At 38.2% G+C, this 16,072-nt stretch overlaps 2 protein-coding genes across 2 annotated transcripts in view; both read right to left on the reverse strand.

The window, feature by feature from the left end:
- HN1 (hematological and neurological expressed 1) overlaps positions 1-257 on the reverse strand; it is a 14,478-nt gene extending 14,221 nt beyond the window's left edge. Inside the window, exon 1 of the mRNA XM_010856155.1 lies at positions 46-257. Within this exon, the coding sequence (XP_010854457.1) occupies positions 46-101 (56 nt within the window). The 5' untranslated portion in view covers positions 102-257. The remainder of the gene's footprint in view (positions 1-45) is intronic.
- A 7,395-nt stretch (positions 258-7,652) lies between these two features.
- On the reverse strand, positions 7,653-15,679 carry SUMO2 (small ubiquitin-like modifier 2). The gene is made up of 4 exons (XM_010856496.1): positions 15,638-15,679; positions 14,629-14,817; positions 10,395-10,466; positions 7,653-8,311 (listed from the first exon to the last, which is right to left on the reverse strand). The coding sequence occupies exons 1-4, from the start codon at positions 15,677-15,679 to the stop codon at positions 8,249-8,251; spliced, it is 366 nt and encodes a 121-aa protein (XP_010854798.1). The 3' UTR covers positions 7,653-8,248.
- Between the last annotated feature and the right edge of the window lie 393 nt (positions 15,680-16,072).

Consider the following 16,072-nt stretch of genomic DNA (forward strand, 5'->3'; position numbering starts at 1 on the left):
CCCCCTGGGCAGCAGCCCTCCCGCCCCGGAAACCCCTCGCCTCACCGGGAGCTGTTCCTGCTGTTAGGGTCAACGCCCTTGAAGGTGGTGGTGGTGGTCATGGCGCCGGAGAGCGAGGTAGGCTGGCGCGGAGCGGAGCGCTGAAAGGGTCAGGTCGGAGGGGCGCAGAAAAGCTCTCCACCCCACAATCGGCGACCGCTGCAGGAGCCTCCGCCGCGGCTTGCCAGCCGGACAGCCGCTTTTATAGGGCTCGCAAGCCCCCGCCCCCACCCCGGCGGCATTGGTCGATTCAAATGACCCTGTTCACTCCTATTGGCTCCCTGGAGTGCCAAGCATCCTGCGGCGTCACGACGGGCTGAGACGGGCCCTGCTCAGCCTAAACCCGCCCCCTTCCTGATCAGGGAAGGTCTGGGGACGTTTCCCCTCCCCCACCCCCAAATCTCGGAGATGATTGGACAAAAGACAAACCTGCCCCGCGCTCCGTACAAGTTGTGCTCGTTGTCACTTAAAAAAGTTACCTTGATAGAAGGAAAAGCTCACTCTGGGCTAGTTGGAAATCCCAAGTTGAGGACAGGTTTATCGTTACTATTCATTTATTTTGTCTTACTCATGGCGGGTAGCTAGGGCATGCTCCTCAAGAGAGGAAAACGACTGCTACAAACCCACGTTTACTGAATACCTACTGTGTGTCCTGCCTGGAACCTGACAGTCCCAAAGCAGCAGCACTATGAGTCAGCAACAGAAAGCACACGGGGATGATCCCTTGTAAAACGACGGGGAATTCTTCACATTTTAATATAACTATTTAGCTGTAACGCGTGGTGCACGCACTAAACCAAAATTACAGTCGTTCCGACTGGAGGGCCGGTTCTTAGGGCGGGTTAACGCCGGGCTTCGGGGAATGGCCACATCCCTGCTACTAAGGCCACGGGAGTAGTCCAGGCCTCTGCAGCTGTTTATAACCGTTAAGTCATGACTCTTCCACCTGTCTGGGTAAATCTATCCCCACAACAAATGCAGACACACTTGTAGGGCTCAGGAATGACTGTTTATAAGATCATAATAGCAAAGTCTTGGGCTACTATGAGGCGAGGCCTTCCCGGTCACGCTATTTCCTCAAGGCAGATCTCTTTATTTCCTATAAGTGAACTACGTTCCTCTTTGTGTGGCCTCCTCCTTCCTGGCCATCTGTATTGGTTAACCACTCTCCTGGGTTTTCATGAAAAGCCAGAGACAAGCCCTCCTCTTCCAGAAGGCCTGGGTCGTGTTTACGTGCTTACCACGAAAGCATGAAGCATACCACTTGTTTGGATTAAAATCTCTTTCCAAAGGCTGGACCTAAAGTTCCTAAACTGTAAAAAACAAACCCCTCAAAAAACTCCTCAGGCCAACCTAGTGAATATGCACCCCCGCTTCAAAAGTCACAGTTATTAATTAGGAGGTAATGGAATATGGTGGCTGTGAGCTCAGGGTCTCAAAGGAGAAATTCAGGTTTGAATCTCAAATCTTAACTTTTCTGAGCACTGTTTCATTTGCAAAACAAGGACAGACTAGTATCTAGACTCCATAGACTTGAGAAGACTGGATGAGGTAATGGATGTAAGGTACTTGTCCTGACATATCAACATGATAGCTATTTTTATTATCAGACTTACTTGGAAATTAACCACATTTTTCTTTAAACAATCTCCAAATGGTTTTCTTTTGTTAAGTTAAATGAGGGATTTAGACTTGACTCTTAGGGTCCATTTTTGCCTAAGTTTTTGAGTTTGCACTGGCTTGCCTTATTTCCTCTGGAAACAAGAAAGCCTATGTTCTGGTTCCACTTCCCCCCAATTTAAGACACTTGTAGATCATTTATACCCTTGAACCCAGGTTTTTCATCTGTAAAATGGGTTAACAGCAGCTATTCTGTAAGATTTGGAATGAGATTAGGTACCCCATCCTGGCTGTGTAACAGAATAATCTATGAGCTTCTGGGGGTTTCTGGATAAAAGATACAGCAGTGGATATCTGGAATAAGTTAAACAGACAGTTCTCATATACATATAGCTTGGGCTGAGAACCTTCGCTTCAAAGGTAAGGAATCAGTTCCAAGAGAATCCTTTTTAATCTAGTCTGATTTATGAAGAGTAAATTCACATAAAACAGACATCTGATTAAAGCCATCTGAGCTGTTTGGAACATTACTTGTATTTTAAAGTAAATACTGCCAGAAATTTCCAAAATAACTAGCCCTCCTATTTACTTGTTCACATACTTAACAATGAGTTGGTCAAAAAGCTCATTCGGATTTTTCCATAAGCTGTTTTGGAAAAACCCAAAGAATTTTTGGCCAACACAATAGTTTTGACCAATTACCGTACTTCACTTTCTGCTGCAAAATTGAGATTTGGGGTAAAAGATACGATAAGTAGCTCTGCTATAATCTTTGCTTTAGATTTTAGGTGACCAAGCAAGTTGAAAATGGGACATTAGTCAAATTACATTTTCCCCCCAAAGATCAACACAGATCAAGATCAAAAGATGCAAAAGGATGGGACGATGTGAATATCTGCTTATAAAGTCATGAAGGCCTATCATTATGATTTTTAAAATACACACAAGGGTCTGTATCAATACGAAATTTGCTTCAAATTCTCAGGTTAACCTAAAAATCTAAAAAAATAGAAGACACATGAAATCTTGTAACAAGGAATGATTCCACAGCTATTTCAGGACCTACAGCAGTGTTTTTAAACTTTTATGAAGCAGAATCCAAATATATAAAATAGATTAACAGAACCCTGGCTCTCTCTGCTTTCCCATCCTTGGCCACTCCCTACATGGTCCTCTCCTCTTTTTGCACAACCTCAGGGGTCCATGAAATTTTAAAAATCACTGCCCTCTATGCATGTCCATTTTCACCTGCTTTTTCAATACAGTTAATAGAAGAATGAGCAGTGGCCTCCACTTCTTTTTCAGCAGTAAATACTCTTTAGCTTCCTGCAGTCCCAACTGCCACTTCCCTACTATATCCATTTGTACCAGTCTTCCATTTTAGTTCACTTCAGGAAGCCTGGCAATCAGCTTTTGCAATGGGTCTTTTGTTTGTTGGCATCAGGTCCTAGTTTTAGTTGCAGCATGTGGGATTGAACTCAGGCCCCCTGCATCGTGATCACTAAGCCTTAGCCACTCAACCGAAGTCCCAATGGATTTTTCTGGCCACTTCACCCAGCATGCATAACTTCCACAACCAGGGATCAAACCTGTGGCCTTTGCAGTGGGAACTCAATCTTTAACCACTGGATCACCAGGTTTTTGTAAACCCAATATTCTTAGAAATTCCTTAGAACACAATCTATTGTTCTGAAGCATGTGGCAAAAAAATCTTTACTATTTAAAACATGTCAGAAAATGATTAAGGCCCTAATAAATTTTTATTTGGACAGGAATCCTGTTGCTTTTTATATTTGTTGCTGAGGGTGTGGACAGTTTTATCCAAGTATGCAATGTACAACTTAAAATAGAAAAATCTGCTAGTTGTTCTTCACTACTTGTGCCTATTACAGATAACAAGTAAATTTTCACCAAACACAAGAAATGCACTAATGTAGCATCTCTTTGGAAAAGGCAATGGCACCCCACTCCAGTACTCTTGCCTGGAAAATCCCATGGACGGAGGAGCCTGGTGGGCTGCAGTCCATGGGGTCGCTAAGAGTTGGGCACAACTGAGACTTCACTTTCACGCTTTGGAGAAGGAAATGGCAACCCACTCCAGTATTCTTGCCTGGAGAATCCCAGGGACAGGGGAGCCTGGTGGGCTGCCGTCTACGGGGTCACACAGAGTCGGACACGACTGAAGCGACTTAGCAGCAGCAGCATCTCTTCGGTCTCACACATTTGTTTGTGTCTTGAATGTTACCAGCCTTCCCATTACCAGGTAAACTGAGGTGCCCATAATTTCAACTTGTCCCTATTTATCCAAAATGCCAGAGGAAATGGGCAATCTACATAGTCTCCTTACTGGAATTTATTCCACCTAGATTCTGCAATTGGGTTTGAACCAACCTCTTAGAATAGTGTCTTTCACTGTGATCCAATACACATATATGAGGTTGAACCATATGACACTGCAGATATCTAGTTCTGATCTACATGAATAGCAATTACATGTTTAACCATACTTTCATACATACTCTTAATGTTTCCTATTCCTTATTACTAAAAGGAAATACTGTCATGTGCTTTTGAACTTGGTTGAGTGACTTAATTAACGAACAGCCCAACAAGTACAAGTTTCACTTTCATCCCCTATTGCAGCATGCCGTAAGTATATCACTCATACATACATTCTGCATCCATCACTCCTAGAGCCAAATTTAGTATGCATCTGTCCATTCTTTTCTTAGCTGCATCCTCACCACACAAAAAAAGAAAAAGGCAGATCAATGCCACTGAGAGAAAAACAGCCCAAGGAGTTTAGTTTCTCTTAAAAGTCATTTGCCATTAAGTAAATCAAATGAACCAACCTAGAGGCCTCAAATATGGAAAATGGCTTTGTTATATTCTTGCCTTCTCCTTCTCCAAAGTTAAACAAAAAGGTATGCACACTCTACTAAGGTCTGACATGCCCTCTGGTCATTCTGAAATACAAAGAGAAAGAGCACAGTTCCTATTTCCCTATTTTTTTCCTCCTCCTCTCATACTAAGAGCTGAATAAGATTGTGATTTTTGTCTTCTTTCCTCAATCCCAAGTTTTCTATTTAACTAAAAAAAAAAAAAATCTAAACAAGCTATCCTGTTCTAAGGTGAATTTAACCTCTTTTACAAAAGTAATTACAAAAATTACAAATATCAAGTAACTTAAAAGGTTATGCTCAGAAAATGGGAAAATTCTTAATATTCCATATTCTGTAACTTGTTGCAAAACGAGTCACATAATACTTCTTAAAACATCTAGTGCAAAGAAAACTATTACATGAAAATTCTTGGACTTTTCACAAAGGCCCTAAGGGTGTAGGAAATCCTAAAATGAGCACATACATTAAGTCACATGTCACTGCTTACAGGGAAATAACACTCCACATTCCAAATAACAGATTAAATTCCTAACCTGTTTATATACTCTGTTCTAATTATGTTCCACTATTTCCATTAGTTAACCACTACACATACCAGTCAGTACAAAACACATATATTTCTTACTAAATCCTGGACTAACCCTCAAATCATCACCCAGATAATCAAAATGTTGAAGCATCTTGTGGATGAGTCCTTTGGTTCTCAAGTATTGGAGAATTATTAAAATCTTGAGGATTGTTTTTCCTTTAAGACTGGTTAGGGCACAATTTAGTATTAAGTATTTATTCAAACACCTAAAGAGACGAAGATTATATTCAGTTTTTGAAATGAGCCACACTGAGCCCTCATGCTCCAAACCCGCGCACCAGAACTAGAGAGTCAGCACGCTGCAACTTCTGAGCCCCTCTGCCCCAACTTGAGTCTGTGCACCTCAAAGAAAGATCCTACATGATGCAACTAAGACAAATAAATACATAAAATTAAAGAGTTCAGTACATGGAAGGGATTGTTAAGACAGCTGAAACACCTCATTTAATCTTTACCATGAGGTGCTTGGCTCTCAAGAGTTGTGAGAATGCTTCTCAGTTCCATATTGCACTGAAAATATATTTCTGGGGGTAGGGCCCAGGCACTGGTATTTTTTAAAAGCTCACCAGGGGATTCTGATGCAAAACCATGATCCAGTCAGTCATATTTAAAAGCAGCATCATTCCAACTCAAAAATAACCCTCTACGGCACAGCTGGCCCTCATAGCCCCCACAAAGACCTTGGAAAAACTTTCCAAAGGGCCTCCCTCAAATCCTGGGATTCCATCATCTTACAGACCTCCTTGTGTCACAATCCCCTACACAATTACACACTGACTCAAGTCTCATCTCCTTGAACTGTTTACTTCTTCCAGTTCCATTCAACCTCACCCTCCTTAGATACAATGTAACCTAATCACCCAATTAATTTCCATGAAAACATAAAAAACAATAAGTGAAATAACTTGATACTCTTATTTCTGAAAAGTTGCTAATACCTTTTGAGATCAAAAGCAGCTTGTATTAAGTCTTCCCAGGTGGCGCTAGAGGTTGAGAACCCACCTGCCAATGTAGGAGACACAAGAGACTGGGGTTCAATCCCTGGGTTGGGAAAATGGCTGGGGAACACAATGGCAACCCGCTCCTGTATTCTTGCCTGGAAAATCCCATGGATAGAGCCTGAAGGGCTACAATCCATGGGGTCACAGAGTCAGACAGGACTGACTCTATACAGAAAGGGTTCAATTAGATACTATATGCTACTTCTGAGACACAAACGTGGGATATGCAAGCACAGCAAGAAGGTGTTTAGCAAAACTATCCTGTTAACCAAAACAGCAGTATAACTCCCATCACTTGAATCTCTCCTCCCAAGCCAAAAAAAATTAAAATGCTACAATTAACTTTTAGCATTTTCAACAATTCGCTTATTTTCAAAGTGTTAAAAAGAATCCTTCCTTAATAAAGTTCTCTGGCTTGAATTTCAATCCTAACTTTACTTTTGGGGACAACAAAATTCCACTACTTAACAGTACCTAGGACAAAAGAAATGTACTTACCTGATCTAAGAATTCTTGGGGCAGGCTTCTCACATTATTTCACAATATAAATTGTAAAAACAGGTTGGCACACTACACATACAGGAAAATAAAAACTTCAGTTGATTTAACTTAGTCAGGAACCTATGCAATACCCACTATCTCTTGGAAAGCTCATTCACTATAGGAATGTAAGACAAACCACATTGCAACAGAATAGAGTGCATGATAGTTCATGCAATCTTCATTCAAAAGGCCACATTTAGGCAAGGGTGGGAATTGTTTCTTGAGAACCATTACTGGAAAACTCAATTAAGTCATCAGAAAACCTAATCTCTAGTCCCAGTTCTATACCCATCTATTAATAATTGTGGGACAAATTATCCTCTGGACCTCAGCCTTCTCATATTTAAAATAGGGTTAGAATTAGTCTTTACATCTTTCCAGCTCCAATACTCTATTTATTGGTTCTGTTTTCTTTCCCTATACATTTGAATTTAAAAACTGTAGTGATCTGCATATTTAATTGCTATAAGAATGTATATATATAGGTAAAAATGTTTTCTGTCATTTAAGATCCTTAAATAAGGAACAAAAACTCTATTTTAGGTTAGGGAGTATTTACCATGAGACAAAATGAAGATTAGAATGGTGAAGTGTGATACATCAGCAGAGTCAGCAAAATCAGAATTTTTTTCCTAGCTTTGTGTACTAATCAACTCTGCCTCAGGTAGTGGTTACAGAAAAGAATACTTACAGAGTAAACCCACAACACTATGACCCAATTTTTTGCTAGTAAAAGTTGCGTACTTGGAACTGACTAAACTTTCTGAATGGAGGCTGAGGCATTCCTTGCTAGTCATTTATATAACTTTGTTATTCTTTGTTTTGCATTAGTCTGTCAGAAATGCAAAGCAGCTTTATTTCTTCCTTAAAATGTTACTTTTAGCAGGCCTATTCAGGTCATGTTTTCCTCTAAACTTCAACTTTCTATTTAATATTCCTCAGAATAAAGAAAACAGCTCATTTTAAACAAGAAGTTTATTTAAACAACAAGACGCTTGACTTGAAGGGAAAACTATCTAGGATTCATTTCTTTTAGAGTAATTTATCCCTACTTAAAGACAGATTGCCCTACATGTAACAGCTACGTACAAAAAAGTTATAAAATTGTCCTTGGTTTTACAATGATAAATGAAAAACATTAAAATTCTCCAATCGAACAAGGTATGCAAGAATTTTTATGTTGTTCTTTTTTTTGTTAAACAGTGAGAGCAAAATAACTTACTGGAATATAAAGATAGAGAGCTGATGAGCATGCCACTAATGGAGAAAAGGGGGTATTTTCACAGAATCAGTATTTTTCCCCATCCCATCTCCATTTGATGTTGATCAAAACATACCATTGGCCATTTAGTTAAAAAAAAATGCAATATGCTTGTGCACATACACCAGTTACTTTATGTACAATAAAGGAATGGGGAAGGGGAAAATGAAAGAATAGAGAAACTATACTGTAGTAGTCAGGATGCGGTGGAACCAAATTGCGGTTTTCTAATTGAGAATGTCTTCTTGGTCTGGAGCAACAGAATTCTGGAGTAAAGTAGCAGGTTCCCTTTTTAGTAGACACCTCCTGTCTGCTGCTGGAATACATCAATTGTATCTTCATCTTCCATCTCCAACTAGCACAAATGAGAAAAAATAACCCACCATTGGTTACTCAGTTCTTAAAATGTTTTAACTATCAGACTTAAATATCCTGAATGAGTTCTACCCCTTCCAGTGTCATTTCCGATGTCCCACAGCTTAAAGTAGCATTAGACTTAGGTTTGAATAATTTTTCACTTGGTCTTTTTATTAACATTATAGAAAACTGAGTTTTAAGTTAAAAAATGAGTATGACCATGAGTTAAATAATCTCATCTTTCATTACTTAAAATAAAAGTGATGTGTATGAAGGCTCTCAATGCAATGTTTAGATGAGCAAAAACCTGGAAACAACCAAATTATCAAAAACCCAAAGAAATATGGTACATGCATACATGAAACACCATGTAGCTATTATTAAAGAATAAGTAAGATTTACACATGCAGAAAAGAAAATATCCCTTAGAGACAGTATTAGGCTAAAAAACAAATTTAAAAACCAGGCATCACATACAATATAGTATTACATTTGTATACATATTTTTAATTTTGTGTAAATGTGTGTACAACAGGAATATATCTTTGCCTATACACAAAACAGTGGTTACCACTATGAAGTAAGGAAAGGCATATGGGAAAAACAGACTTGTTGAAATCAAAAGGGAACTGTTGCTAATGAAGTTGAATCATAGTACAAGTAGGGCTAAAGTATTAAAATATTAAGTCTCAATTCTCTATTTGTAAAATGGAGATCATTCAGTTATAAGAATTCAATGAGTCAAAGAAAGTATCTAAGAAAATGGTTAAGTGCATTAACAATTATACTGCTGTTAAAACTGGCTGCTAAGATGTTCTAATTTATACAACTCTGCTACTTAATACTGGAAGAACAATTCTAAAATGAGTCAGTTTTATTCTAAAACAAATTCAATTCCAAATACTGAAATGGTCAATTCCAAATTCAATTTGAAGATTTTATAAATGCAGTTGTGAACAAACCTTCCCTAGGTTTAATTATTTGCAGTTAGCATAACAGACAAGTTCCACAACTTTTTGGTGGTGGGTGAGAGTTTCAAAAAACAGAAAATACATTATCAGAGCCCAGCATAATGGTTTAATTCTTTTAAAACCATCAAAACTGGTCTTCAGCCTATCTACTAAAATGAAACTACTGAAATGTTTTTAAATTTTATAGTGAAAGTTTAAATGCTTTTGAAGGATACAGGAGAGCTTTTTCTCTCATTCAAGAGAATTCAGCTCCTCCTTGTGGCTACACACTATAATTGCTTCTTAGAGACTCACCAACAGAAAATAGACATGTGAAATTTTTGAAGATTATCAACAAAATCTGGATGTTCTGTTTCACTCATATTTATAACTTCCTACTTTTTATGGGGGTGATAAATTCAAAAGTACAAGGGGTCCAATTTAAATTTCTGCTGTCAATTTCCCCCCCCACCAAAACTGGAAGTCTTAAATTGAATTTCAGAAGGTAAAAAGAAACAAAGACAAAAAATGTCTGCTACAGAAGGTAGCCCAGTCGATTCCTTACAAACTGACAGATTAATTGAGGTTATATGTAGAGATTAAGGGATCAAACAACTAAGGGTTTGGGAACAGACCTACTATCAACAGCCTTATGAAACATAAGCTATCAAGAGACTTGCAGTTACAACCACTAGATTCCCTTCAGTTCAGAAATATATGTAATCAAGACTTCAGGAGGAGCTAAAATGGCTACAATAGCCAATCAATCACTTGTGAGAAACCCTGAGTATGATTTAGAGTTGCAGCAATGAAAACAGAAGGAAAACAACAATCTGAAGTAAGACAGGAATTTTAATTATTTTCTTCCAAATGATGCTTGCAAGAGGAAAACTTTGATTAAAATAAAATGACCTACTAGCTTTACTAAGTGATAAGTAGATATTAAAAAACCATTGACACTTCGTGAATTTATTCCTGTTTTTTCTTTTTATTCCCCTTTGGCCGTATTTTACGTAGCTTTGAACTCTGGTAAAGAACTATACTCCAATGACTATAAGTTCACAAGTTAACAAAGCTGCTCAGAAAATTATGGACACATTTGTTCTCAAGTTAGCACAAAGAGATTTTTACCTGTGCAGGTGTGTCTGTTTCATTGATTGGCTGCCCGTCAAATCGGAATCTGATCTGCCTCATTGACAAACCCTGGACAAAGCGTTTAAACGCAATAAGAATGCAAAGAAACAGTTAGGATTATGTTAAGATTTCCATACTGGTTAAGTGATTTGGGGTGATTTTTACTTTCTCTAAACTCTAGTGTTTTTCATTCTATTACTAGAGCTTAACTAATAAATTCTATTACTAGAGTTTAACTTCAAGAAATTTTTATGTGCATTTAAGGAGATAAATGAGCCGAAACATGCAACTTTCTGCAAAGCGGACTCCAATGTTTAACTTATTCAAGAATTACCTACCTGTCACAGGGGTGGGAAAGGAGCAAAACAGTGAAGCTGTTGGTAACTGCAGCCACATGAGAACAAGATAGAAAATAAAGTATCTTTGGAGGTATGCTGTGAATATATTAACTAGAAAAATAGCTTTCTTGGAAGTGTCTTACACAAAATCATTCCTGTATCATGCACAAATTATAAACTATAACTCTTGTTACACAAACTCTTTGCTTTAGTATTTAAGAGAAAATTAAACTGAGTTCCTAGGACTAAAAATATTGAGATCAAGTATTCTACAAACACTCGGTTAACATCTGTATTCACTTATTCAACAAGGATTCACTGAATTGGTCTTTAAAACTACATGTAACATACTGCTTCCTTTAAAACTCTAGTCTTGACACATACCACCCACTTCCAGACTAGCCCTTGTCTTGAGGAACACAAGCAATCCCCCACTAGGTAGAGGAACACAAGCAATCCCCCACTAGGTAGGTGACAGCCATAACCTAATTCATTCCTCATGACTTTCAAATTTAGTTTGTGATTACACAAAGCAACCAAGAATCCAATGCCAAGCCATTACTATTATTACATATTTACAAACACTAGATTGGAGACGATTGCTTCAACAAAACACTAAGCACCTTTTATATGCCGTGTTCTTCCCTCACTACATCGACTGATAAGGACATAAGGTCAACGGTGTGACCATTCAAATTAAGGAGGGGGGAGGGGAAAGGCAGGGCCAGGAGAACACAAGCAAATTGTACTCCTTTATTGCCACCTTTTTATGCTTTTCCTTATCAATAAAAGCTCTTTTATTTTGCTAGAGATCAAAAGTCCAAAATTCAGGAAATTGGCTTTTAAGATTCCATAAACTATGTAAAATTAAACAATGAATTTATACTAAACCAGTACTTGGTTTTCTCTTATGTATAAATCTCAACATTGAGCTTTAATTGTGCCCCAGAAGAGCTGTGTGAGGCTATCTCTACATGTTCCCACTTCTTCATTTGACAAAAATGAACTGGACTAAACCAATTATTCTGGGCTCTCTGAAACCATTTGACACCCTAGAAAACAACTAGGGTTGGGGTAAATTTATACTAAAATGGAATACTATGCTCTCAGTCATTTAGCTGAAGGACCTGTGGCTGATATAAAGTGGGCAAACTAATTCTACATGTGAATGAAAAACTTATTTAGAAACCAACCTCTAAAGATACTAGTCTGAATCTCTATCATTTTATAAACATTTGAAGACATTCTGTAAGCCAGTATTGGTCCAGGATCTATCTAGACAAACAGTGAACAAAACAGCCCTATGCTCATGGAGCTTACATTTTAGTGCAGAGACAGGTAAATACAATAATCAATGAAAAAAACATCAAAACAAACAAAAGAGAACTGAGTGAACAAGGGCACTTGAAATCAGAGAAGTCCCTGAGGTAGTAATCAAGCGTAGACTAAAAATGATTGAGAGCTCAGCACTATCAAATAGAAATACAGTGTGAGCCATACATGTAATTTTAAGTTTTCTAGCTGCCACACTAGAAAGTTACAAGTAAGTAAAAGCTTAATAAAAATGTTTTAACTCAGCATAATTAAAATACTATCACTTCGACATACAATCAACATTTTAACAACTGAACCTTCTGTCATGCCGAGTCTCCAAAATCTGGCATTTATTTTACACTTTGCAGCACATCTCAATTTGGACTAGCCACATCTCAAGTGGTAATCGGTCACATACGGCTTGTGGCTACTGTACCGGGCCAAGTTTAGACAGAGAACACAATTGGGTGATGGATTTTGAGTTATGTTACATCATCAATGAAGATCCTAAGGTTTCGGCAACTAGATGTAAAATGATGCTATTTACTGAGTGGGGACACTACAGAAGAATCAAGGGTCCTCTTTTGCATGTTTAGTCTGAGATGCCTAGTAGGCATTCACTTGGACTCCTCCAGAGATCCAATGCCAAATGAGTGCATAAGAAAGTAAATATGAGCATTCAATTAAAACCTTGATAGGAAATTCTTGGTCTTCTTCCTCACCTGCCAAAAAACTTAAGCTCTGCAAATTAGATGGGATAAATACTGAGTTTTTTTTGAAATAACATGTACCACACTTAAAAAGCAGGGACTCAGTCCTCTTCCTTAGAACCAGAGAAATCACTTGCAAAGTAAACAGGGACCTTCTGTCACTCAAACCTTTGAGGTTTCCCCCATTTAAGAGGAAAATGGGAATAAACATCTTTCCAAACTCTTCCTGGATACTATCTTCAAATCCTATTTGCATTCCAACGGATATACAGAATTATATTCTTTATGGATTGCCAATGTTTTTTCCTCTAGTGCAAAGAAAGAATGGCCTCAATACCCCATCTTATGCCTAATAACTGAGAAAAATCAAAGAAAACTTTAATCTGGGCAGTACAGATTTATTTTAACACAGAAGGAAAACTAAAAAATCCTTGATTGACCCACTAACTGACCTTATATTACAATTCCCTATAAAAGGAAAATCTGGAATACAGAGGATGCGCTTTACTTTTTCTGGGACACAGTATAATGCCCCAGTTTATATGCATCTTGCAAAAAAAAATACGTAAACTTAATCTAGGGGTAGACTCATGGGTATTCAATGTATCTTTCTCTAAGTTCAAAAATTTTCAGTCCAGTTTTAAATGAAAGCTAAAATTTAATAGTAATCAGAGAAGAGTTAGGCATGATACGCAAAGGATTTTGTTAAAAGTTACCAAATCTAAGCATGAGTTTCTATTTTGTATAAGGTTGTGCTACATAAAAGTTCCACCTTTTAAAATTCCCCTGTAACCTGAAGGGGTATTATTGCTGAAATACTGTATTCTTTAGCATAATTAGTAAGTATGTATTTACTGTTACAGGATTTAACCAAAATGCTTCAAATAAAAGTACACTGAAGGGCGTATCTTTGTAAAGAATTATGAAAAAGCTTACCTATATAAAAAATTATAATCACAGTATTATTATATAAGTAAATTAGGCATAAAATATTCAAACTTGAAGTCTTCGGTTTCTTTAAGAAGCCTTTCAATGTCATAAAGGAGACCCAAGTATCAATTCGAATTCAATCTCCCAACTTGTAGAGGCACCCCTCGAAACTTGTAGATTCTAACTTTATTTTGAACCTATTTTTAGGAGGTCAATGTGCAATGTAGATAAATTGTTTTAATCTAACAGAATAATTTTCCAAACTTTTATATGTTATTCACCCAGGGTAAAGTAAGAAAAATACTTATTGTTGGATTAACTGATCTACTAGTTTCTGCTATACTTGCAAAAGTCAACTTTAAAGTTGCCTTGTAGTATTATAGACTCAACATCACAAAAGGAAGCTTCTTTGTCTTAAAGCTTACGTTTACCTCCTAGCATCTGTTGATTTCTACTTCCTCTTCTTGATGTAAAAAATTTACTATTTTCTGAGTAAAATTCAAATGTCTTTAATATAGCAGTGTTTACGCCTGACCTCTACTATTAGTGTAAAAAGAAAATATTACAATTTTACATGCTTCAGAAAACTTGCAATGTCCTTAAATGTACATTTAGTTTTATTTCCAAGTTGGTTAAAATACTCGAAATAAACTGTTTCAACACAAGACAAATTTTAAATTGTCAAAAAAGAGCCTGACAAGAATGCATTATGGCACAGAACCAGAATCATGTATATTAACCATCTTAAGGGGTTTCATGAAAAATCAACAAAGCAAGTGTATGATAAAACTCTGACATGTCAAGTATGTAAGTGTATATATATATATTCTACCAAAAACAATCTATTGTCATATCATGCTGGTTTCTATTTCTCAAGAAAATGTTTGTGTTTTTTAAAATCTGTTTTATTCAGAGGAAGTACACATGTCAGCTCCTCACCTGTCGTTCACAATAGGCTTTCATTAGTTTACTAAGTGGTGTATGCCTCTTAATCTTAAACTGCACCACAGAACCATCCTGCCCCGCCACCTTCAAATTAATATGATCGTTGTTCTCAGTCTTGACTCCTTCCTGTTGAAGAAAAAAAAAAAATTTAAGTATAATTTGGAAAATGTGAAAGACAAACACCTTTTAAAGCAACAGCCCGAGTCACTTCAGAAATCAACAGGTTTCTCATTCTGTATGACAACAGAGCATACAGCTGTTTTCAGCTGCTGAAATCAATCTGAAAGATGAGAAATCCTGAAGCAACAATATTAAATAGCTGTCGCAGAAACAGAAAAGCAGCCTACCTCCAATACTATCAGTATCAACGATCGATTTTTAAAGATGTACCCTCTTCGATTTACTGCAATGCCCTTTTGATTCTGAGTTTTAAAAAATGACATCTCCCAAAATATATCTTTGCTCTAAAACGATTAAAAACAAGCATCCTTTCTCCTTTTAAAGCGCTTTGAGTACACAATACAAGAAACAAAAATCTAGAGCTTGCAATTCAAAACTCATCACAAATCTCGTTAAAAGTTAGCAAATTAACTTCACCAACAAATCTCAAACTACATTAAACAAACAAACACACACCTAACTGAGGAATATCCTTTGATTCTCTCGGAAGCAACAGTAATAACTCAGAACCACTATTATTGTTCGCCTCTATGAGCAGCTTCATTTTTGTTTATTTTTAGTTAAGAGCTTTTTCTCCACTCCCCTCTGTTGTCATGAGTCAAATGCACAGTTTTATTCCGAGTCTTCCTTGTAGATTTCGACAAAATCTGAAGTTCACCAAAATCAAGTGCAGAAAGAATTCTGTAGTCCCTAAACCACTTCAGAAGGGAAGGGGATGGCGGGAGGTGGGGGTCACAAAACAAACCAAAAGAAAAGTCCCGTGTGCCAGGAAGAAGTGTGCGCCCCAGTCCTCCAGGGAAAAGCCTGGTGCCTCAAAACTCACGTTAAAAAAGTTAAGCCCTGCAAAGTCTCTCTGCTCGTACATTTGCCTCCAACTTCTCCAAACCACATGGTCTCGGCAAGCTAAGGGTTACTTGGCACCCAGGGAAAAGCCCCTGCCCATTCTGACAAAAAATGTGGGAAATACTCCCCGGGAATCCCCCAACCCCTGCCCCTGAAGACGGCCCGACAGGCATCCGGCTTCCAGCCCATCGGCAGCCCATTGATTCACCCCGAGCCCTCAGCCGGCCAGTGCGGCCAGGGGCAGGGGTCCCCAAATGCTTGCGGCCCCCACCCCCGAGCGGGGAAGCCCTGGGCCGAGGGAACTCCTCGCCACCGCAGAGGCGGCAACACCCGCCCCGGCGCGGGTTCCGCCGAGGGTGGGGACACCGCGCGCCCTAACGCCCCTCGTTACGCGCGCCCGGCCAACCGGGCCCGA

The sequence above is a fragment of the Bison bison genome, unplaced genomic scaffold (assembly GCF_000754665.1).
Source record: "Bison bison bison isolate TAMUID 2011002044 unplaced genomic scaffold, Bison_UMD1.0 scf7180017864371, whole genome shotgun sequence".
Taxonomy (NCBI): Eukaryota; Metazoa; Chordata; class Mammalia; order Artiodactyla; family Bovidae; genus Bison; species Bison bison.

What these genes read in the sequence shown, in the direction of transcription:
- SUMO2 (XM_010856496.1), bottom strand. Translation starts at nt 15,679, where the DNA reads ATGTACGAGCAGAGAGACTTTGCAGGGCTTAACTTTTTTAAC. An exon ending in CAGGGCTTAACTTTTTTAAC is followed by an intron (nt 14,818 to 15,637) that starts GTGAGTTTTGAG and finishes TTGCTTTAAAAG; the next exon opens with GTGTTTGTCTTTCACATTTT. An exon ending in AAACAGACACACCTGCACAG is followed by an intron (nt 8,312 to 10,394) that starts GTAAAAATCTCT and finishes CATTTGTGCTAG; the next exon opens with TTGGAGATGGAAGATGAAGA.